General features: G+C 44.5%; 1 protein-coding gene across 1 annotated transcript in view; it reads left to right on the plus strand.

Moving 5' to 3' along the window:
• SEC24C (SEC24 homolog C, COPII coat complex component) overlaps positions 1–24,567 on the plus strand; it is a 241,340-nt gene that overhangs the window by 164,626 nt on the left and 52,147 nt on the right. The window contains 4 exon segments of the mRNA XM_029608970.1: positions 2,651–2,775; positions 3,566–3,757; positions 5,232–5,325; positions 17,066–17,182. Of these exon segments, the coding sequence (XP_029464830.1) occupies positions 2,651–2,775; positions 3,566–3,757; positions 5,232–5,325; positions 17,066–17,182 (528 nt within the window).

A 24,567-nucleotide genomic window follows, 5' to 3' on the forward strand; every position in this document is an offset into this window, starting at 1 on the left:
AACTGTTTCCTAATAGCATTGTTGTCCACCTACAACTGGTATACAGGCTTATAAAAGGACAATATTGGTGATTTGCTGTTTCTTGAAGGACAAGTTTTGCTTTAATCATTTACAGGTGAATTTTCAGATGTTGCACATGTAAAAAATTAGCACTTGCATAAAATAGCATATACGCAAATGCATACTATTTTCAAAATTGCAACTTATACACGTAAATTGAGGTCCATGAGTAACTTTGCGCGTGTGTAAGTAAGGGGTGTGCCGGGGCGTTCTGAGGAGGAGCCAGCATCTATGTGCATAAGTTGCTATTTTAAAACCTGCCAAAGTGATGAGTATATATCTCTTACCTGCGTATATTTAAGTCTGCTCAGTATCTGATACAAATGATTGTAAACGTCCAAGTGGGTAGAGGATCTGGGTGAAGTTGGGGGATTTCAGGATGAATATCCAGGAGGGTTTTCATGACCTGCAGATGGACTGGGCAAACTGGTAGACTAAATAATGAAACTGGTTATTTCATTGCTGCACATGTGTTATAAAATATCCTGGTTTAGGTGTGTAAAAGCCTATTTACTGGGGCTAAAAATTTCAAATTAACGCAATAAAAATCTACATGTGTATCCTTGTAAAATTGGAAGTACAAATATGGGGGAATGTAAGTTGCCCATACTTATATAGCTAATTTCCAGCTTAGGCCTGGATTTATCAAAATGCACTAAATATCACATGCGATAGGAAAAGGGGTGTGTTTTATGGTAATAGGCAGTTTATCACAATTTGCACTAACACCTATGCGAAGCGCTATCTTAGCAATAACTTTTTCACACTTTGCGATAAGTGCCAGAATTGATGTAGTTCTTCCATACAACCACTGGGGGGACCATGTTTAAGCTCCTGGAGAGCCAGCCTAGCTGGAGGGGAGAGAGAGAGAGAGAGAGATTAGCCATAATGCCCTCACAATAGATCGGTATTTATATCTCTATGGGAGGCCTACCTAGTAACTCGAGGTGAGGTTTAGGTATTAGCGTAGGGGTTAGGGGCCACTTTGACATTCAAAGTGAGACGTACGAACAGCACAGTGCTCTCTTGTGAAGATTTGATGACCTTCGAAGTGAGGAAATGTTCTCTCAACCTAGCTTGATGTTACCTAGGTTGAGAGAACATTGCATAAATCTCATCTTTGGCTGAGTTTCCTCACTCCGAAGGTCATCAAATCTTCACAAGAGAGCACTGTTCTGTTCATATGTTTCACTTTGAATGTCAAAGTGGCCCCTAACCCCTACACTAATACCTAAACCTCACCTCAAGTTACTAGGTGGGCCTCCCATAGAGAGATAGGTATTTATCTAGTGTGAGGGTATTATGGCTAGTCTCTCCCCCTCCCTCTCCCTCCTCCCTCCCTCTCCCCCTCTCGCCTTAACGCATGCGAAAACGCCATATAGCACTTTGATAATGACCCCCTTAGCTAAGTAGTATCTTTCCCACCACTTATGATGGACAAATTTGAACTTAATTTGAATAAGTAGTGATACTTATCCAGCTTTATTTCGATTTATCCATCTAATCAGCAAGCCTACATAGCAAAATAAGTCTGAAAAGCGCTACTTGTTTGTCTAAGTAGCACTTTTTGGACTTATCCAACTATTTGCCGCCACTTAGCTAGATAAACCAGCATTTATCTGGATAAGTCCAAACTTGTGCAGCTCGTGGTCTTTACATACATGAGCATTTGCGCATATGCACTCGTATTTTATAACCTGCGCAGGTTATAAAATACAGTATCAACTTTGCTTGCATCCATACTAGGGATGTGAATCGGGCTTCGGACGATTGAAAATATCGTCGATATTTTCAAAATCGTCAGAAATCGGGGGCTCTTCAAAACGATAGGAAAACCCCACGATATTGATCGTGGGGGTTCCCTTATCGTTTTGGGGGAGGGCGGGAAAAACGGCACACAAAAATAACCCCTAAACCCACCCCGATCCTTTAAAACTAACCCCTTGGCTTCCCCCACCCTCCCGATGCCCCAAAAACTTTTTACAGGTACCTGGTGGTCCAGTGGGGGTCCCGGGAGCGATCTCCCGCTCCGGGCCGTCTGCTGCCACTAATCAAAATGGTGCCGATGGCCCTTTGCCCTTACCATGTGACAGGGTATCCGTGCCATTGGCCGGCGCCATCACAAGATGGCGTCGGCCATCCAGTGCTCCTACCATGTGACAGGGTCCGGCCAATGGCACAGATACCCTGTCACATGGTAAGGGCAAAGGGCCATCGGCGCCATTTTGATTAGTGGCAGCCGACGGCCCAGGAGTGGGAGATCACTCCAGGGACCCCCACTGGACCACCAGGTACCTGTAAAAAGTTTTTTTGGGGGGTTGGGAGGGTGGGGGAAGCTAAGGGGTTAGTTTTGAAGGGTCGGGGTGGGTTTTTTGTTTATTGGCTCGGGCGCAGCCGATAAACAAAACCGCGATCGGGCCCGATGCAAAAAAAAACCCACATGTGAATCGGAACCGGAATCCGAACCGATTCCGGTTCCGATTCACATCTCTAATCCATACACATGCGTAAATGGGTGGACACATATGGTTTCGAAAGTTGGGCCCTTAAGTTTTAATATTTTCTTTTTTTTTTTTTTTCACCCTTGCAGAATAATAAAATTCCTAACACGCCTGCTTTTATCTTCATGATTGATGTATCGTACAATGCTGTGAAGAGTGGTTTGGTCATGCTGATCTGTGAAGAGTTGAAGTTGCTTCTAGATTACCTACCCAAGTAATTATGCCCTTTTAGTGTTTATATTTCTCTAGGCCATAGCAACACAGAGTCCTGGAAACGGCACCAGTTCGGGATGGAGGTACATTGGCATAGACATGTTGGCACCCATTACTGGTACAATAAGGGTGGCTATTGGTCATGATTTTGTGATGTTATCTGGGACCTGAGCAGTATTAATGGGTTTATTCCAGGGGTCCCTGAGGCCACAGCTCAGTATTGGTTTTCAAGATTTTCACAACGAATATGCATGATCTATTTGCATACAATGGAGACAATACATGCAAATCCCATATGTATTCATTATTGAAATCCTGAAAAAACAACTGGTGATCTTCATTGTTTGGCACAACTGTCGGGGAGAGGAGATAGATAGAGAATAGTAAACTGCCAGCAACTCTGAAGCTTATCAAGGAAGTTCAGCAGTGCATTCAGTACAGTTCAGAGCTTCCACTGTTGAGTGGTGAACTCTTTGTGTCATGTAATTTTAAACAAACTTACCCATTCAATTCATGCACTGACCACAGTGTCCTTTCAAGTGATAGTTGCAAAAAGGGAAATTAGTTTAAAGTTCTGAGTCATTCTTATAGAAGCTGTACAATTGTCTACATTGGGCATTTAGTGGGAGGGAAGGAAAATTAAAGGAAAAGTTTGTGTTCCTTTATTTTTAAGTTTAAATTTCTCTCTGTCAAGGGTAACAGCATCTCCATTTTTTACACGGAAACAGATGCAATATCAGAGTTAGCTTTTTGATCCTTGTTTTTACTGTGGCCCTTGATCGTTTCTCCAGGGAAGGTAACATGGAAGAGACTGTGATCCGAGTTGGCTTTGTTACCTACAACAAAGTGCTTCACTTCTACAACGTGAAGAGCTCACTGGCCCAGCCGCAGATGATGGTTGTGTCTGATGTGGCAGACATGTTTGTGCCGTTGCTGGATGGCTTCCTAGTGAATGTGAATGAATCCAGGGCGGTTATCACCAGGTAACCCAGTCTGTGGATCCTTGGTTGACACCTTCTGCCAATATCTTATCCTATAGTCCCTGGGGAACCTGCATTAACAGCTATGATGCTATATCATTTTGGACTTGTAGAGCATCTTTCATTGAAGCAGGAGTCCACTACCCTTTAAATACTTTAGAAACATACATGCAGCCACTTCTGGGATGGATGTCACAGAAGTTTTTCAACTCAGGAGTTCCATATATCTTTTGAGTTTTTGAGAAATAAAGTGATCCTTCACAACTAGTTACAGCTGAATAAAATTGCATCACAGGGAAGTAAAAGACAATTACTAAACACCAGCATGCTGTTAATCTGTGATGCTCATTAAAAAGTGTTTAGTAGCTTTCGTTCTTCCTGGGCCTCTCTGTTTTCAGTCTTTAGCTACACTTGAAGCAGATGGGCAGACACTCCATTGAGGAGTGATGATGGTGTTTAACATTTGAGGATTAAAGTGTTCAGTAATTCAGCCCTCTACGGTCTTTAATGGAATGTTTGACAATGGCAGTTTGTCACTTTTAATGCAAGACGAGTCCTAGCTGTGCAGAACTGAATTAGCCTCCTCTGTTCAGGTATCTGAGGAATGTGTAGGTTAGTTACCTTTTCATGGACAGAGAAGGAAATGCCAAAGGACGGAAGTTTTAAATCAGCAGGTTCATTTGGAATGGAAGAAACTAGCACAAGACAGTCAAATTGTGAACCTTGTGTTAAATTTATATGAGACTGTCCCATATTTTTTTATAAGACTGTCCTGAGGACTCAAGACCCATACTGCTGCTTTTTTAAATTAACATCTATAGTATATCTGAATTCCTTAAAGGAAAAAAGTACAAGTTCCTAGAGGCCAAGTTCATTAGCATTTATTAGTCAGACGGATTTGAGTGTTCTCGCCTCTTTATTCTGGGAATGGACAACATGGGAATAAACTTTCTTATTAGGATCTGCTGGGTACTTCTAGTGATCCAGATTGACCACTGTCTGAGATGGGATACTGAACTCAATGGACCACTGATCTGACCCAGCATGGGACTTAAGTACTCAGCTATTTGAAATCCAAACACACATTACCCCTCTGTATTTTGTCTGTAAAGCAATTGAGAGACCAAAATTAATCTACATTACCAAGTATATTGACATATTAAAACAGCACAGACCTTTGTGGGAAATAAGAGAATTGAACTGCCTGCAGGTACACTGACCTACTGCATTTGATTGGTGCAGTAGGGACATTTTGTAGCCTAGCATTGCATTCTCAAAGGCTTTCCCAAAAGGTAAACTTATATTTGTTCAAATAGTAAAATTTGTGAGCAGGAGTTGCAGCCTCTGAGTGGGTAACCATATGCTCATCTTTTTAGTTCTAAAAACTAATCTTTTTGTTTTCCATCCTGTGCTAGCTGTTGATTTTCTGCTTTCTTTGGGAAACTCAGCTTAGTGTTCTCTTCTAATCCCCCCACAGTTTGCTGGACCAGATACCTGAGATGTTTGCAGATACAAGGGAAACAGAAACTGTCTTTGCTCCTGTGATTCAGGCAGGCTTGGAAGCACTTAAGGTGAGAGATTGAACTAGTTCTGCTTCTATAGAAATTCAACATGGCTGATCTCATGTCCCTTTCCATTTCTATACTCATTTGGTACTGTATAGTAATTTATTAATTTAGACATAATTTTCTCTCTATATATGTTTACTTGTTCCAAGCATATTTTTTGCCTGATTCTCAATCTATTGACAAGCATAAATTGGCCATAAAGTATAGGCGATGTCATCTGATGGTGCCAGCAGGGATCGAGCTCTTAGAATTCAGATAGTTTTGTGCACAGTTACTGCCTCCTGAGTCCCTCAGTTTTTCTTCAAGCTATTACACAGATGTATATCCCAGTCTCTCTTCTAAAATTGTTGGCCTTGTTTTTGCCTTGATTTTGAATTGGCAAATCCTTTTTTTTATCGCTGCCTCGGCCTAACAACTTTTCAGTTTTACTAAAAAATAAATAAATAAATAAATTTCAAAACTAACCTTTTTTTTTTTTTTTTAATTTAAATTAAAAACAAAATTGAGAAACCAAAAAAAGCCTATGGTTAGCGGGTTTAAAGCCTTAGGGGTTGATGTTGCATATCCATTAGACACCCATGCTGTCTACTCCTGGGCCCAGATACTTTCCAACTGTCCCAGTTGTGTTTGGATGTCCCCAGGGCAGTGCCTTACCATGCCTGGAAGATGGGAGGCCCTGTGGAAGGCACCATTAGTTAAGATCCCCTAAGCCTTTGCACAAGGGCGGGTTGTGAAACTTCTCCTCTTGGATCAAGGCGTCTTCAGACTCTGCACCACAAGAAGTGGCAGTTGAGACTAGACTTCCTCTGTCTCCTGCAAGGGAAGGCACCTGTAACTGCAAAGAGCAGAAGATGGCACCAAAAGAAGTGCCAAGAAGAGCTCCTAAATGACACCAGGGATCTCCTTCAGGGCGGTGCTGAAAAAGGCACTGCTGTTAGGGGCTTCACTGGGGTAGATCGCTCCTTGATGCTGAGAGTTTCCTCAGCACAGTTATCCTCATCCTTCTTGGCACAGAAGATCCCAATGGTGCCAAGCAAATTGTTTTACCCAGACCAGCACTATCTAGAGTGCTGACTTTCTCATCAGCGTGGAGCATATTTGCATATTCCAGAACACAGTCCTCCCTCTTGGCACGGGATTCCACAGTGCCTTTGATCTCATTGGAATGGAGCGCTTCGGCACACAGGGGCAGGCATCCTTCAACCTTGGAATGTAGGGCATTGGCACAGAGTGGCTCTACCACAATGATGAGCAAACTGGCACTGGTCAGGTCACATCAGCACAAGTTGCACAAAGTGCATCAGAATTTGCTGCTTCTGTAGTTGCAGTCTCTGCGCCCCCAAGCTCCTATTCAGTGTTGCCTGTGGCATGTTTCTCCTCTGACTCCTGGTGAAGAATTTTTGTCTCAAGTTATGAAGACCAGAGAGGACAGTTAGTCTGTCCTATCCAGGATGCAGGAGCTTTTCCTGCAGAGACTACAGGAAGTTCAAACTGGTACTCAGGAATCGCTAGTGGTAGGAGTGAGTCATTTTCTTGACCTTTTCTTCCCTTAATAGACTGGAAGAGGAAAAAGTGGGATTAGCTCATTCAGACTCTTTCTTGGATCAGCAGATGTCTCCTCCTCAGTTTCCTTCATCTGGGTCTTGGCTGAGTGTCCATCCATGGTCAGGTGAGGCAGAATGTGGGGTATTCCTAATGGACTTGCCTCAGCATATGTCTCCTCTGGAAGACCTCAACTATTCTTGCTTTCTGAGCAAATTTCTGAAGATGTTTGTTAATATGAAGAAAGAGCAGATCCTGAGAAGTATTTGACTTGTTGCAGACTCTGCATCCATTCTGATGCAAAGGCTTCTCAAAGATCTGCAAATGAGGATGTGGCAAAGACTCCGATATCTTATCTTCTGGTAGCCTGACAAACTGATTTGAAGTATAAGAACATAAGAAAATGCCATACTGGGTCAGACCAAGGGTCCATCAAGCCCAGCATCCTGCTTCCAACAGTGGCCAATCCAGGCCACAAGAACCTGGCAAGTACCCAAAAACTAAGTCTATTCCATGTTACCATTGCTAATGGCAGTGGCTATTCTCTAGGTGAACTTAATAGCAGGTAATGGACTTCTCCTCCAAGAACTTATCCAATCCTTTTTTAAACACAGCTATACTAACTGCACTAACCACATCCTCTGGCAACAAATTCCAGAGTTTAATTGTGCATTGAGTAAAAAAGAACTTTCTCCGATTAGTTTTAAATGTGCCCCATGCTAACTTCATGGAGTGCCCCCTAGTCTTTCTACTATCCGAAAGAGTAAATAACCGATTCACATCTACCCGTTCTAGACCTCTCATGATTTTAAACACCTCTATCATATCCCCCCTCAGTCGTCTCTTCTCCAAGCTGAAAAGTCCTAACCTCTTTAGCCTTTCCTCATAGGGGAGTTGTTCCATTCCCCTTATCATTTTGGTAGCCCTTCTCTGTACCTTCTCCATCACAATTATATCTTTTTTGAGATGCGGCGACCAGAATTGTACACAGTATTCAAGGTGCAGTCTCACCATGGAGCGATACAGAGGCATTATGACATTTTCCGTTTTATTCACCATTCCCTTTCTAATAATTCCCAACATTCTGTTTGCTTTTTTGACTGCCGCAGCACACTGAACTGACGATTTCAATGTGTTATCCACTATGACACCTAGATCTCTTTCTGGGGTTGTAGCACCTAATATGGAACCCAGCATTGTGTAATTATAGCATGGGTTATTTTTCCCTATATGCATCACCTTGCACTTATCCACATTACATTTCATCTGCCATTTGGATGCCCAATTTTCCAGTCTCACAAGGTCTTCCTGCAATTTATCACAATCTGCTTGTGATTTAACTACGCTGAACAATTTTGTGTCATCTGCAAATTTGATTATCTCACTCGTCGTATTTCTTTCCAGATCATTTATAAATATATTGAAAAGTAAGGATCCAGGCTTCCCTAAGGTTTAACATAGTCCAGCTCCAGCACCACTCTGTTATGGTAAAGTTGGCATTTAAGCAAGTGAGGTGCATGCAGGATCACTACAGTGCACATCTTCGGAAGGATCTATAGGCACTGGACACATTTAGGAAGGTCTTCCAGGGATCCATGCTTACCCCTCAGATTTCAGCTCACCAGTTGTTTATGGTAGAGGATTTACAGCAGTATGTGCACAAACTGAAACCTTTAATTGAATCATCAGATCCTGGGCAAGCAGAATTTCTCTGAGCTGAGAAGGAGCATAAAACGCATTTCTTATGCTCTGCATATGTGGCCTTCAACACCGCAGCCAGAAATTTTGCAGTCTCTCTAAGAACCAGGAATCTTGCATGGTTGCGAGCAAGTAACCTCAATGAAAATGTACATGAAATACCTGGCAGGTATGCTTTGTTCATGGAAAAATTATTCAGGGACAAGATAAAATAGATGCTGGCTCTGATTAAGAAATATCAATCCACTCTGTAGTCACCGTCTGCGGTTTCAGGAGACCAGCCACATCCTACCAGAGGTAAGAATTTCACCTACAAATGCCCATTTTTCTAGAGGTGCTAATCCTAATTGAGCTCTTTCTACTCTGCTGCAGTAGCTGCCCATTAGAAGATTGCAGAGGGAGAGGCATCAGCTTAAGCCAGGGACCAGTTTTTTGATATCCCTGAGGTTCATTTCCCTGCCGCCTCTGGTGGAGTGGGGAGGAAGATCCAATCCTTCCTTCTGAAGTGGGACTGCATTGCCAAGGAAAATTAAGTCCTAAAAATTGTAGAGTATGTCTGCTGCTTGCACTTCTCAGGCACAACAAGATCAGTCTTCAGTTCTGAACCCTCTCAGTTTGCTCAACTGAAGGTGGAAGTAGCCTTTCTTCAACAGATCAAGCTTGTCCCACCACAGGAATCTGGCCAGGTGTTCTATTCTTGGCATTTCCTAATCTTCGAGAAGTTAGGGGAGGGGGGTTGTTTGAGGTGGTCCTGAATTTATGGAAGCTGAAGACATGGTTGGTCTGGAGACGTTCAAAATGAACTCCCTCCAACAATGTTTGCCTTTCATTCAACCGAGGGATTGACTAGAGCCAAAAGATGCTAATGTGCACATTCCCATTCACCTCACCCATCGCAAATTCCTCAGATTAGTGGTGAAGGACATGTACCAGTACAAGATGCTACTTTTTGACTTTTTACAAAAAGACGTATTTGCCAAAAAACATTTGTAATCTTAAGGGACCTTCATACAAACCCCTCACTGATATCTTTTAGAGCCTTACATTATGCTCTATCAATAAATCAAAGGGGTAATCCTTTAATCATTGGTCTACGTTTTTAACTATTTTTTTGACAATTTTTTTGAAACACTTTTAAATATTTAAAAAGTGCACTACTTCCCCGTTTTGTTTTGAGAATAATTCATGCCCAACACGGTACCATGTTTTGCAAAATGCTGCTTCAGGGGCTAAAATCAGCATACATTCAGTCCAAGGTATTCCTTCTTTTAAGTCCCACTTTACTCTTATTTAATGAAGGGACTAATTATTGGGAATTATTCTCAAAACAAAACAGGGAGGTAGTGCACTTTTTAAATATTTAAAAATGTTTCAAAAAATTGTCAAAAAAATCATTAAAAACTTGGACCAATGATTAAAGGATTACCCCTTTGATTTATCGATAGAGCATAACGTAAGACTCTAAAAGATATCAGTGAGGGGTTTGTATGAAGGTCCCTTAAGATTACAAATTATTTTTTTGACAAATACGTCTTTTTGTAATTTGATTATTAAATCGTATTGCCTGTTAAGGCTTTTTTCCTATATTACTGTTTGACTTCTTGGCAGTTCCAAGAGTTCACAAAATGTCTTTCATAGATTCCCTGCCAACAAAGCTATGCAACTTAGTGTTCCCATAGCTGGATGATTGGCAGGTGACATGCTCTAGTCCCTCAGCATGACCATCATGCTTCTCCAGTTCCCTGAGGTTCCTGGTCAATTTCTCAAATACTAATTTGGTCTTGTCCCAAAGGATACCGTTCATAGAAGCCTGAATAGACTCTGTTCAGGAAAAGATGTTTCTTTCTGATGAAAGTGCTACACTTATGGGACTGGTTCAATTCATTGTAGAAGGAACTTCACAATAGCAAGGTCGATCCTTGTTCTCTTAGGTCACATGGCTGCGGAGGTGCACATTGTTCCTCTGACTCGTCTGCATATGTGGGATCTTCAGTGGGTCCTCTGAGGCCAGTGAGATCAATTGTTCCAGCCATTATCCCACCAGATCTCTATCTCTCAAGATGCAAATGTCCCTCCAATGATAGATGAACCCAACATTTTTGACAATGAGTTTGCCACTGTTTTAGCTCAAGTGACCCTGTCCACCAGTGCCTCTACCAGAGAGTGGGGAGCGTACACTGTAGCTTTTCGGATCTGCTTGGACACAGGGAAAAGGTCCCTAGTGGAGAGCCACCTGAAAATCAATCTTTTGGGGTTATGAGCCATCCATTATGCACTAAGAATTTTCTCCCATCTGCTGTCAGATGATAGAATCTTGATCCAGATAGACAACCAGATGGCCATATTCTATGTAAACAAGCAAGGGGACATGGGTTCATATGCACTCTGCGAGGAGGCCTTCCAAACCTGCTCATAGGCCAGTCATCACAATGCTCATATCCAGGAAACCTACCTACTAGGAATTCAGAATACATCAACTGACGATCTCAGACAGTTTATTTATTTAAAGTGTTTTATATACCGTTTTAACAAAGCAATTTGACCAAAATGGTTTACAATATTGATAATAAAAAATAAAATTAAAATTATAATTAAAATAAAACCACTGTTTCATAATCCTTAAATGTTTAGAAATAATTTAAAGTAGAATAAATAAAATAAAAATGCAGTTGGAGAAAAATACAATAATTCGTAATTATTTATTTATTTAAAGTGATCCTTGGATCAAGAGGTCACAAACAACTTGTTCAATTGTTAGGGAACACCTGTGATCGACCTGTTTGCCTTGGAGGACAGCAGGAAGGTTGAGAAGTTCTACTTCATGTATCCAAGCAATTATAGATTAGCTCCTAAAGATTTTGAGCTAGACTGGAGTGATGAAAAAAAAACAAAAAAACTTGCCATACTGGGTCAGACCAAGGGTCCAACAAGCCCAGTATACTGCTTCCAACAGTGGCCAATCCAGGTCACAAGTATCTGGCAGGATCCCAAGGGGTATAGATTCCAAGCTGCTTATCCCAAGAATAAGCAGTGGATTTCTGCAACTCCACCTTAATAATTTATGAAGTTTTCCTCCAGGAATTGGTCCAAACTGTTTTTAAATGCAACTACACTAATAGCTTTCACCACTCCTCTGGCAACAAATTCCAGAGCTTAATTATGCGTTGAGAAAAAAATATTCTCTCTTATTAAGTTTTAAATGTATTACCTAGTAACTTCATTGTGTCCTCCTAGTCTCTGTACTTTTTGAAAGAGTCAACAACTGATTAACGTTTACTCGTTCCACTCCACTCATTTTATAAACCTCTATCATATCTCCCCTCAGCCGCTGATTCTCAATCCTAATCTCTTTAGCCTTTCCAAATAGGGGAATTGTTCCATCCCCTTTATCATTTTGGTCGTCCTTCTCTATACCTTTTTTAATTCTGCTATTTCTTTGTTTGAGATGTGACCAGAACTACACACAGTACTCAAGATGAGGTTGCATTATGATATTCTCTGTTTTATTCTCCATTCCTTTCCTAATAATCCCTAACATTCTGTTTGCTTTCTTGGCTGCTGCTGCACATTGAGCAAAAGATTTCAACATATTTTAAACAATGACACCTACCCCCTTCCCCAAAATGATGCCCAGGTCCTAACAAATTTAAAACCCTCTTCCCTGCACCATTCTCATCCATGCATTGAGACTCTGGAGTTCTGCCTGCCTCTGGGATCCTGCATGTGGAATGAGGAGCACTTTTGAGAATGCTCCCCTGGAGTTTCTGGATTTCAACTTTCTACATAAAATCCTAAATTTGGTTTCCAGAACCTTCCTCCTCCATTTTCCTATGTTACTGGTATCCACATGTACCAAGACAGCCAACTTCTTCCCAGCACTTTCTAAAATCCTATCTGTGATGCATGAGGTCTGCCATCTTTGCATCAGGCAGGCGAGTTACCAAGTGATCCTCACGTCTAGCAGCCACCCAGCTATTAACCTTCCTAACAATCGAATCACCAGTACAACAGCCGTCCTAACCCTTCCCTCCTGAACATGTGCCCCTAGAGACTATGCTCAGTGTGAGAGAATACTATATCACCTTGAGGGATAGGTTCAAGCTACAGGCTTGCTTCCTGCTTCATCAAAGTGATGCTCTCCTTTCAGGTGAATTTTCTCCTCCAAGGCAGCACAGGGGCTGCCAGATTGGAGATGGGACTTCTCTACTATTTCCCTAAAGGTCTCCTCTATATAGCTATCTGTCTCCCTTAGGTCCTCCAGGTCTGCCACTCTTGCCTCCAGAGATAAGACTTGTTCTCTGAGGGCTAGGAGCTCTCTGTACCTGGTGCACACATACCTCTCACCAGCTGGGAGATAATTATTCATTGGTACTTGGTGCAAATGACTGGAAAGCCTCCCTCTTGCTGCTGGACTACTTTCTTCATCTTACTTTAGTTGAGTGTTTGGTCTATGCTATGTGTACTCTCCAGTTCTTATTGCCAGAACTGTCCAGAAGGTCCTTCAGGACAAGGCGAGGGTAATACTTGTAGCACTGGCCTGGCCATGGCAAATGTGGTGTTCATCTGGCCATTCGCTATCCGATTCCTTGAGGATGTCTCGCTCTAATCACACAAGAAGATGGCAGTCTCTGCCAGCCAAACCTGCCATTGCTGGCCCTCATGGTATGGATGTTGAATATGGAGTAGTCTTCTCCTTATTCCTTCCTAGGAAGGTGGAGGATGTGCTGATTTCAGCCAGAAAGCCTTCAAGCGCAAAATCCTAGTTTCAAGTGGAAAAGGTTCTCGACATGGTGGGGAATCAGCTAACTAGATCCCTTCTGTAGCCTGAGGAACTTGCTTCAATATCTGTTCTTCATCTCATCTTCAGGATTCAGCACCTCTTTGGTTAAGATTTATATCAGAACCAGAGAAGCATATCACCAGCAAGTGGAAGAAGCTCCAATCTCTCTCCATCTTTTAATGTCAAAGTTCATGAAAGGTCTGTCATTCTAAGCATCTGGTCAGTAAACCCTCCAGTTCTTTGGGAGCTCAACTCCCAAAGAACTGGAGGGTTTAAAAGCTCTCAAGTTAGCAGACTTGAAGTTTCTCACATGGAAAGTGCTTCTTGTTGTCACTTTGACACGAAGAGTAAGTGAATTACAAGCTCTGGTTTCATATCCACTATACCTGATTTTTGTTTTCTTCACTCCGTGCACTACAAGAGAGCCATGGAATATTACTGAAGCGTACTCCACCTCCCTTTCAAATGTCTCAACTATTTGTGTCCTTTGAACCCAATAGATTGAGAAGGGCAGTTGCCAAATGAACTCTGGCTAGTAGACTTTATAGCTCACTATTGTGTACTGGTTGACTTACCAATTCTGTCAAGACTCATCAAATGAGAACCATGGTGACTTTTAGTGGCTCATCTTGAGGCCATGTCAATTGAAAACGTATGCAAAACTGCTACTTGGTCATCTATTCACACCTCTGCCCCACTACTGTCTAGATGACATGTCCGGGAGACTAAATTTGGACAAGCAGTTTTGTGCAGCCTGTTCATTCTGTAGTCCTCGTGCCTCCTGGATTTGGCCTGGTTGTCTAAGTAGTTGCTTCACAAGGGAACTTTAGCATGGGACTTCCATGCATCATGGCTGATTTGTACTTACTTGACAATGGAGAAAACAAGTTTGCTTACCAGTACACCTGGTTCTCTCTAGACACCTGATGAATCACCTATACTTAACACCTGCTTGCCCCATTGGAGAGTCAACTACCTCACTAAAGTTTAAACTCAGGAAGAAACTGAGGGACAGACAAGGCAGCGACTGCATACAGAAACTCCCACACATGCTCAAATGCTTTATCTGAGCTCTGAGAGCTGGATCCATGGAGAAACCCTATTGACAGGCAGGCAAACTTGCTTTCATTGTTTCCTGAAAGCAAAGGGAATGCCAAGGTCCATTTCACTTGTACAGTCTTCAGCAACATGAAACTAAGACTCATCCTCTGTCAGGATTTGGAAATTTTCCACCTATTTACATAAGAACAGCTAGCTAATGAGTATAGGCTAATCAGGACTTCCACTTTTGTTTTTCAAATTGGTCAGACTGTGCATGCTTTGCTGCCTCTCACATTTTTAGACATAAAATAACGTGAAATCCAATATAAGGATTGAAACAGCTTTCAAGGAGAAAGCAGGCAAGCTGCCCATAAAAGGACATGGCTGAGGGCCAGTTCCAAGTTGGTTCTTCCACTCCCTGCATTGACTTGGGCTGGAATGCTGTGGAGGCAACATTCACAACTTTCAGTGGGAAGGATATCTTGGTAACTGTTCAAGGATGACGTATCTGCTGGATTCAGAGCCCATGATTGCAGGGTTGCAGAAGGAGTCCTGGTGTGTCTGGCCCAGGACCGTCACTGCAATGACCAGACCAGGTATATGTTGGGTGGGGGGAGTGAATGAAAGCTTATGTCGCCAGGATCCCAGCCATAGTTCTGTTTGAACTAGAAGTAAAAAGGAACATGAGGAAACAGCTGGGTTAAAAGAAAAATGCTTTAAAAAAATTGTTTTGGAAGTAGCAGAATTAGAGTTCCCTTTCAATGTAACTTGACTTGAAGAAAAAAAATCAAGTTACATTGTGTGCTATTCCTTTTTTTCTTGAATCTAAAGTATACTCACATGAGAATATCACTTCAGGACAGGAATTCTCACTTATGGCTTTAAAGATAGCAAGAGCTATTGATACTATGGAAAAAACAATTTTAAACATTTTGTTCCCTTTATAACATGTCGAGTACATAGTGACAGATATGGGAAAATCACCTTCTGAGAGCTGTCATTTCTCAAAAATGTGCTGCTTGCCTACAAATTTCTGAAGCTGAAGTGTTTTGTGTGAAATAGGACTTTATTTAATTTATATTCCTCATTCAAATTATTATTCTAGGCTAATTACATGTAATTGCAAAACAATTTATATTAAAATACACATACATTAAATACAAACACTAATCATATTATGAACAAAATAAAACAAAATAGACATTTAAAATTATTTAAAACAGATTCATAAAGTGTAAAATCTCTCACTTTAATCACACCCTCTGATACCTTTGTACTCATCTCTCTCTCTCTCTCTTTCTCTCTCTCAATACGCCCATTTAGATCTGATCCTGTAATTTCAATATCACTTCCTTCTAGTCTCTGCAATGCTAGACCTTTCTTGGAACTTTTTTCTCTTGAACACTACATCCCAAGTTCCAGGGCCAGACTTTCTGTCATTATCCTGCTTCTTACTTTTTGTCAGTCATTTTGGTTTTCATTTTCTTGTCCAGCACAATGACAGTTCCAGTTCTTTTTGTGGTGGTGCAATATTTTAAAACCTCCTCTAATCTCTTGCTCAGTTACCTTTCCATCTGATCTCTCTCCCCAGCTTATCCATGAGCTCCTGGATATTTTTAGTTATTGTTCTAATGTTCTGTTGCTATTGGGCTCTTCTGTAATTTTTTTTTTTACCTAAGTCTGCATTCTGCAGTGGCAAAAAAAATAAAACCAGGATTCTTTGCACCCTGTATGTACTAAAAAAAATGGGGGACTGAGAGCCATTTTGCTAGGCAGGGTAATAGTAAAGGTTTTTGTTTGTTTTTTTTTATTAGTCTTATCACCTAACACCAGACCCTCCACCCCCTTTATCCTGGCATGCATAGGCAAAGGTACTACCATAATAGGGTTATGCTCTTGTTGAGTTGACAATGTGATTCCTATTTTTTAAACGCTGATTCAAATTAAGTTGAAAATGAAACTGCAACACAGTTATTACCAACTAACACTATATTACCAACTTGGTACATGTCAAGTCATTTTGTCCTCAGTGAGTTGCTAAGCAGAGGCCACAAGGTCCATGGCCAGGTTCTATTTAGTAGAGCCCCAAGTACCACTAACTATGAGCCTCTGTGCCTTTTAAGGGAGCAGGTCTTACAGGGTGCTGCCACTTGGCCGAATGTTGGAAAGAAGGGTGCTCTTTCATTGCAATGCATCTGCTATCCATTCCTGAGACCCAAATCTTTTAAGGGGCTTCCAGTAGCTCTGCTTGTCCTGTATTATAAGTCACTTATAATTGCTTTGCAATATTTGTTTTATAGGCAGCTTAGGAGAATGTTGTTTCTGTGTGCCCCTGATGCAAGCAGTCAGCCGAAACGTGGCATATCTGTTCTGTAATCACATTTTGAGTTAATCTGTTTGTTATATTTTGTTATATAACGCTGGGTGCCATTACATGTTAATTTGTTTTTTACAGTGATATTTCATTTTCTTTTTTAGTTTTTTGTTATCATTTTGGACATATTTTAGACTATCTTCCTTGTGTACCATTGTAGTTCGCTACCTATTTAATTATGGTTGCTTTTGGCCTCATTTTCCTTTTCAGGTTTCATGTCAGCAACTATAACTATTTGATTGGTTAACAAGCCCTCTGAGCTCTACAGCTGAGACTCACGTGCTGCTCTTCACTTTTCCCCCCTGTAGGCTGCAGACTGCGCTGGCAAGCTCTTCATTTTCCATACCTCACTGCCCATTGCTGAAGCCCCTGGGAAGCTAAAGAACAGAGATGACAAAAAGCTGATCAATACTGATAAGGAGAAGGTAAGAGAGATGGATTCAAGAAGCCACCTCCAAAAAAAAAAAAAAAAAAAAAAAAAAAAAAAAAGCTTGAAAGGAGAAAAAGATGTATCTGGACAGCAAAGCTGATATAGCTGCACAGCCTCCTGTCTTGGGTCAGCTCTTTCTCATGCACCCACGTGTCAGATGGTTTCAGACCTCTCTTCCATCCAGGACTTGTTCTTGTGGTAATGATGGCTATGTGTTTGGCACTACCTGCTGTGGACTAACAAGTGATTGTCACTAGTCCCTGAAACCGTATAGTTAACGCTGGTGTAGCCAAGAGATATGTGACAAAACATTGATAGGAAAAGCAAACGTTGTTCATTTGGATGCCAGAGGATGCACTCCTGCGTGTCGACATGTTCCTCGGATAACATGCCTGCTGGCAGGTTGGGAAGAATAACCACACTGACAGGCCGATACAGTAAGGAGCGGTAGGAAGAGCTGCGTTAGTGCCGGGCGCACCCGCGTTTGCCGCACGCACAGTCCAGCTCACCTACTGCTCGATACTGTATTTAAATAGCTTGCAAATGCAAGCCGCGTCCAAGAAGCGTCCGGGAAGAGTTAGGCCCGCGCAACCCATTTTACTGTATAGGTGCTTTATACAGCGCCTATACAGTATCCTGGGTGCGCTGGTACCTGTCATTTCAATTTGGGCGCTCAAGCCAATGGCTAGAGCCAGCGAAGCGCATGACGTCACGGCGTATGCTTCGCTGGCTAGAGCGAAGCGTACACCGTGACGTCATGCGCTTCGCTGGCTCTAGCCATTGGCTTGAGCGCCCAAATTGACGGGCGTTCAAGCCAATGAAAGCACATGAACGCACGTGCGTGACGTCACGGCGTACGTCACGCACGCCCGTCCATGTGCTTTCATTGGTTTGAGCACCTGTGCACTACGGGCGTGCGTTCGTCCGTCTTCGCCGGCAGGGGCCGCTGGAAGCCGCTTTCGCCGCCGGCAGAGAAAGCTGAAAGAGCTGAAAAAGAAACAAAAAGTAAGTTGGTTACACTTATTCACATATTTAACATGTCTAGTCGCTTCGGGAGGAGGGGGTTTTAGGTTTTACATATTTTACATGTCGAGTCGCTTTGGGAGGAGGGGATTTTAGGTTTTCTTTTGGGGGAAAGTTTGCAGTCTACCCTTACCCTGCCTCTAACGCAGGGGTAGGGGTAGGCGGTAAATTAGCAGGTTAAATGCGCGGCTAAACTGCAGGTTAAAAAGGCGATAGTCGGGGGGGCGCGCTACTGAATGGGGGGGAATAGCTAATCCAATCGTTTACATCTCATATACATGCCGTGGGCGGAAGGGGTTACTCGTTGATTTAAAGAGGCGGTAAAAATGGGTTAAAGGGGATAGTGATCGCGGGTTGGACTAACGCGGCCAAATTGTGAGTAGAAGGCGGGTTAGAAGCAGGGTAACTGCGGCCGTACTTTACTGTATTGACCTGTGAGAGAGCACAAATACAATGTTTGTTTAAAAAAATAAGTATGGTTCCTTTTAAAGCCCTTCCCACTTAATCATTTTTAGGGAAAAGAAGAGTCTGTTTTAGGGTTAGGCCATTAGATAGGTCTTATTATCTAACCATAATATTCAGTTCTGTTTACCTATGTGCATGGGGGTAATTTTTAAAAGGAGTTAATTGTGTAAATGTAACTACTATTGTGGCCATTTTCAAAAGCTATTTTTCTCAAGTAAAACACAGTTTTTAAAATCAGGCCCATGGTGTATACCTTAGACAGAAGCACCACAAAGTACTTTACTTAACAAAAGAATAAAACAATATTTACAGTTGCAAACAAATATAATACAATTACAGTCAAACAATACCAGTTAATAAAAGTTAAAGTAACTTGTGTCCCTTCAGTCTCTGAGCTAAGCATATCCGTGTTCCCAGTAGATCTCAGATTTTTCTTTTTCTGTTGCTAATCTCAGGTGGCTCTCAGCACACATGGGCACTACTGAGAGCTGACTGCTTCTAAAGAAAAAAAATGTTAGAAATTTTGCTCATTAGAAGAAAGCTGCATAACCAAATTGGATTTCTATGCTATTTTGGGATACTGGGGTGGATAAGCAGACAGGCCTGAAAACTGTTCAAAGAAAGGCTTTATTTCGGCAGTCTCAAGACAACAGAAAACAAATAGCAGTAAGCAAACTACCACCATGCTGTAGCTTCACTTGAGCTTCAGTGTCTCTTTCACACTTATGATACTGGTTATTTTCAAAAGTACTACAGGAGTCCATAAAAATATAGGAAAATAAATAGTTATCTGTTCTGTAGTAATACTTATTTTTATTGCTCTGTTGGATGGATGCAACACTGTACAATGGTGATAAGTATTTAGGCAGGGGTAAGTCTCTGCCATAAAGGGCTTATAATCTAAACTGGAGTTTGACTGGCACACTGAGCATGCCTAGCAATCCACTATCCACGCAGTGTCTCTCTTCAGTCTCTTCTTTTCCGTGGAGCTGTCGCCTTGTGGTGGTGGAGCTCATGCTCGTTTTTGCAGGAAACGTTCCACGAAGTGGTTTTTTTCACTTCCCTTTTTCCTGCGCTGGGTCTCTCCTCTCCATTCCCCGGTTGTTTTCTCATTGGTCGGGAAGTTTTTCCTCTCCTTCAGTGTCCATCTGTCTTCAAGCCTTTGCGGTCTTCTGTGCACCTTATGGCGGCGTCAGGCTTCCGTCTGTGCCCCCAGACTATGTCCTTAACAGATCCACATGAAGTGTGCATCCTGTGCCTGGGGGCATTGCACAAGGTTTGAGGCTGCGACTTGTGTGCTCAAATGACCCCAAAAGGCCGTCTCACCAGGCTGGTCAAGATGGAGAATGTCTTCGGATTGAGTAATTCTGATCCTTCCACTCCGGCATCGATGCCATCAATGCCCGTGGGGAACCATTCATCCTTGATCCCTCGGGGCTACTCCTCCCCCGGGGTGAGAAGGGCGCCAGGGATCGGCCTATGTTTGTCTTCTCCAAGTTGCAGACTTCTGGATCCTCATCCTCTGCGCTGGGGAAAGACCAGGCCGAGCATCGTGGGAAGTCTCGGAAGCGCCGTCACCGGTCTTCGTCCTCGCACAGTGCTGGGCTCAGGCTGGCCATGGCACTTGCCCCTGAAGCAGCCCCAACGAGAGGAGGCCCCATCCTCCCTCGAGTCCAGTAGCCCGAGGCTGTCCACACCGATTCCGGTATCTGGTGCAGACCCTCCTCGGCATCCTGAGGAGGGACTGACCTCGCCTCTTCCCTCTCAGCCTGCCCTTTCATCAGAGGCTTTTGAGGTGGAGCTTGAGCATCAGATGCGCTTGGTGATGGAACACGCTTTGTGTGGTGGGGAGCCAGTGCTCCCGTTGATGCCAGTGCCTTGGTTAGAACCGTTATTGGACCAACTCGATGTCCACCTGATGCAGCTGTTGCCAGCACCCTGCGATCCCTTGGTGACCCGTCGGGCACAGAAGCGTGGGGCGTTCAAGCTAGTCCTTGCTGGCAACTCTTTTGGGGATGAGGGCCTGTTGGTGCCTTCTGCACCCCTGGGGCCCCACCATGTCCTGGCCGAGCTGCCTGGGCCAGTGCCTGGACTCTCGGGTCCCCTGCTACTCACAGGTCTTCCGGTGCCTCTACCCCAGGATGCTCCCAGCGCTCCCTGGGTGGTCTCAGCGAGCCTGAGTCCCCTTGTGACCCTTGGTGAGGTGATACCTCCAGTGACTCATCAGTGGATTCCGATGTCTTCCTTCTGATCCATCTCCATCGGAAGAGCGGTGTCGATCTCCACCGAGGACCTAACCTTCACGGGGTTCGTCCAGGCTATGGCTGAAGCCATACCTTTTCAGCTTAAGACTGAAGAAGATGCCCGCCATAAGATGCTGGAGATCCTCCAGTTTGTGGATGCCCCGAAAGAAATAGTGGCGGTCCCTGTTCATGAGATCTTCCGAGAGCTGCTTCTCCGGCTATGGGAACACTCCCTCTTCATTGCCCTGTTGAACCAGAAGGCCGATGGGGTGTATCTGGTGCAGCAGGCCACAGGCTTTGAGAAGCATCAGCTTCCCCACCAGTCAGTGGTGGTGGAGTCTGCGCTGAAGAAGGTGAAGATGTCAAAGACTCATGCCTCTGCTCCCCCTGGCAAGGAGCGCAGAGCGTGGAATGCTGTGGGTAGGGGAGTGTTTTGAGGCTTCATGTTGGTAGCCCGTATCGTCTCCTACCTTTTATACGTGACCCAATACGCCTGTAACCTCTGTAAGCAAGTCCAGGATGTTGCGGATGGCCTGGCCCAGCAGCTCCAGGAGGCTCTTATGTCCATTGTGCAGCAGGGCCTTGAATGTGGGAAGCACGAGGTACGTGCTACCTATGATGTCTTTGAGACGGGTTGCAGCTGTCTGTATTCCTGCAAGGAGTCTCACTTGGCTCCACGCCTTGGACCTTTGTCTTGAGGTTCAGGAGCAGCAAGCTGATTTACTCTGCACCGGGGATAACCTGATGTAGTCACACAGCTGAAAATCACCATGAGACCCTCCAGCATCTGTCGGCAGCCATCTCTGCCTCCCCATCCTCCTCTAAGAGGTCCTCCCGACCAGAGCCAAAGAGGCCTTTCTAAAGGCCAAGGAAGTACTGCCCTCCTGCCCCTTACTCCTGCCCACAGTAGGCAAGCCCCAAAGGGACAGGTCCCAACAGCAGTGGGGCCCCAAGCCTCAGCCAGTGCCCCAGGCTAGCTTGGCTACAGAGTTTTGACTGGTTGCGAGGGAACGTAAGCCAGTGGTCTCTACAGTGCCAGAGGACCCACTGGTCGGAAGCCGTCTCCAGTTCCTTGTGGACCGGTGGCTGTCCGTGACTTCATATCAGTAGGTCCTGGCCATAATCCATCATGGGTACAGGCTGAATCTTATGACTGTTCCATCAGATTAGCCCCCGTGTCCACGTTGGGGTACCATCTCACATCCAGAACTGCTCCTAGCGGAGCTCTCTGCCCTTCTAATGGCCAGGGCAGTGGAGCCCGTTCCTTGGGCAGCAGGGATGGGGGTTTTACTCCTATTACAACTTGATTCCAAAGAGAACAGGAGGCCTCCATCCCATCCTTGATCTGTGAGACTTGAACAGATTTCTAAAAAGAGAAGTTCAAGATGGTATTCTTGGCCAACTTGATTCCCCTCTTGCAGAGATGGGACTGGCTTTGTTCCCTCAACCTGAAAGACACCTGCACCCACATTGAGATCCTCCCAAGTCACAGGAAGTATCTCCATTTTGTAGTGGGCTGTCAGCATTTTCAGTACTGCGTGCTCCCATTCGCCCTGGCCTCCACACCATGGGTCTTCACAAACTGTTTGGCTGTGATGGGAACCTATCTACGCCAACAGGGGATCCAGGATTTTCCATACCTAGATGACTAGCTGGCCAAGAGCAGCACCTAGGCGGGAGCTACGCTGGACCATTTGGGTTTTGGAGTCCCTCGGGTACTTGATCAGTTACCCCGAAGTCCCTTCTCCATTCCATCATTAAGGCTGGATTTCATGGGAGCCATGTTGGATGTGACCCAGGTGAAGGCCTTTTTGCCCTATGACAGGGTACACACGCTCATGTCCCTGGCGGAGGAAGTACAGCAACACCAGCCGGTGTCTGTGTGATGTATGCTGCAGCTTCTTGGACACATTTCTGCGACCGTCCCTGTCACCCCCTTCACCTGTCTGCATATGTTTCAGGCCCAGTGGTCCCTGCGATCCTAGTGGCGCCAGGCCACCCAAGGCCTTCAAGTCTAAATCCAGGTTTCCCCCTCTCTCAGGGCTTTTCCTGTCTTTGTGGAGAACCCCTTCAAATCTGGAAATGGGCGTACTTATTCAGGCTTCTCCTGCCCAAATTGTGCTTACCACGGATGCATCCCACCTGGGTTGGGGTGACCATGTAGTTGGCCTCCACACCCAGGGTCTCTGGACCACCCGAGAAGCTCTGTGTCAGATAAACTTCTTGGAGCTGCAGGTGATCTGGTACGCTCTGTGGGCCTTCTGGAATTGGCTATCCAACAAGGTGGTTTTCATCCGGACCGATAGGTAGCCATGTGGTATATCAACAAGCGGGGTGGGGGGGCACCAGATCCTTCCTCCTTTGTCAGGAGGCAGTGCAGATCTGGGCTTGGGTGCTGACACAGCGGATGTTGCTCCGGGCCATGTATTTGGCTGGTGCAAAGAACGCCCTGGTGGACAGGCTAAGCCGAACTTTCAGGCCCCATGAGTGGTCCCTGAAGGAGAAGGTGGAAGATCGGATCTTCTGTCTCTGGGGAACTCTGGACGTGGATCTATTTGCCTCCCCCCCTCTAACAGGAAAGCTCCTCTGTACTGCTCCCTGTCCAGGTTGGACGGCAAGCCAGCCACGGATGCCTTTGCCCTTCACTGGGAGACAGGCTGCCTGAACGCATATCCTCCACTCCCGTTGGTAACAAAGACCCTCTTGAAGCTTCATCAGGATGGGGGGGGGACTATGATCCTCATAGGCCCCCATTGGCCGAGACAGGTTTGGGTCCCACTCCTGCAGGATCTCTCCCGGCGGGACCCGATCCATCTGGGGACTGCCCCAGACCACCTCATGCAGGATCAGGGCAGGCTGTGCCATCCCAACCTCCAGCCTGGATATTGAGTGGTTGATCTTGTGGCCTCTTGACCTCTTGGAGGGAAGTGTCTCGAGTCCTAGTGGCTTCGTGAAAGCTTTCCACCAGGAAGTCTTATGCTTTGAAGTGGAGGAGGTTTACTGTCTGTTGTGAGCAGAAGGGTCTCTACCCCTTCTCCTGCTCTTCCCAGCAACTCCTGGATTACCTGCTGCACATCTCAGAGGCTGGGCTTAAAACCAACTCCGTTCAGGTACATCTGAGTGCCATAGGCACTTACCACCAGGTTACCACCATGGTTTGCTGATCTTAGGTACATCTGAGTGCCATAGGCACTTACCACCAGGTTACCACCATGGTTTGCTGATCTTAGGTACATCTGAGTGCCATAGGCACTTACCACCAGGTTACCACCATGGTTCGCTGATCTCAGTGCAGCCCATAGTAGGGCGATTCATGCGTGGGTTGCTTCATCTGAGGCCTACTCTGATGCCGCCCACAGTTTCCTGGGATCTTAATGTGGTGTTGGCCCAGCTGATGAAGCCACCGTTTGAACCGCTATGCTCCTCCACTCTCAAGTATTTGACCTGGAAGGTTATAATCTTGGTAGCGATCACATCAGCACGCAAGGTCAGTGAACTGCAGGCCTTGATGACTTACCCACCCCACACAAGCTTTTTCCATGACATGGTGGTTCTGTGCACGCACCATAAGTTCCTGCCAAAGGTGGTGACAGATTTCCATCTTAACCAATCCATCGTCCTGCCTACTTTCTTCCCTAGACCTCATTCC

The sequence above is a fragment of the Rhinatrema bivittatum genome, chromosome 7 (assembly GCF_901001135.1).
Source record: "Rhinatrema bivittatum chromosome 7, aRhiBiv1.1, whole genome shotgun sequence".
Classification (NCBI taxonomy): Eukaryota; Metazoa; Chordata; class Amphibia; order Gymnophiona; family Rhinatrematidae; genus Rhinatrema; species Rhinatrema bivittatum.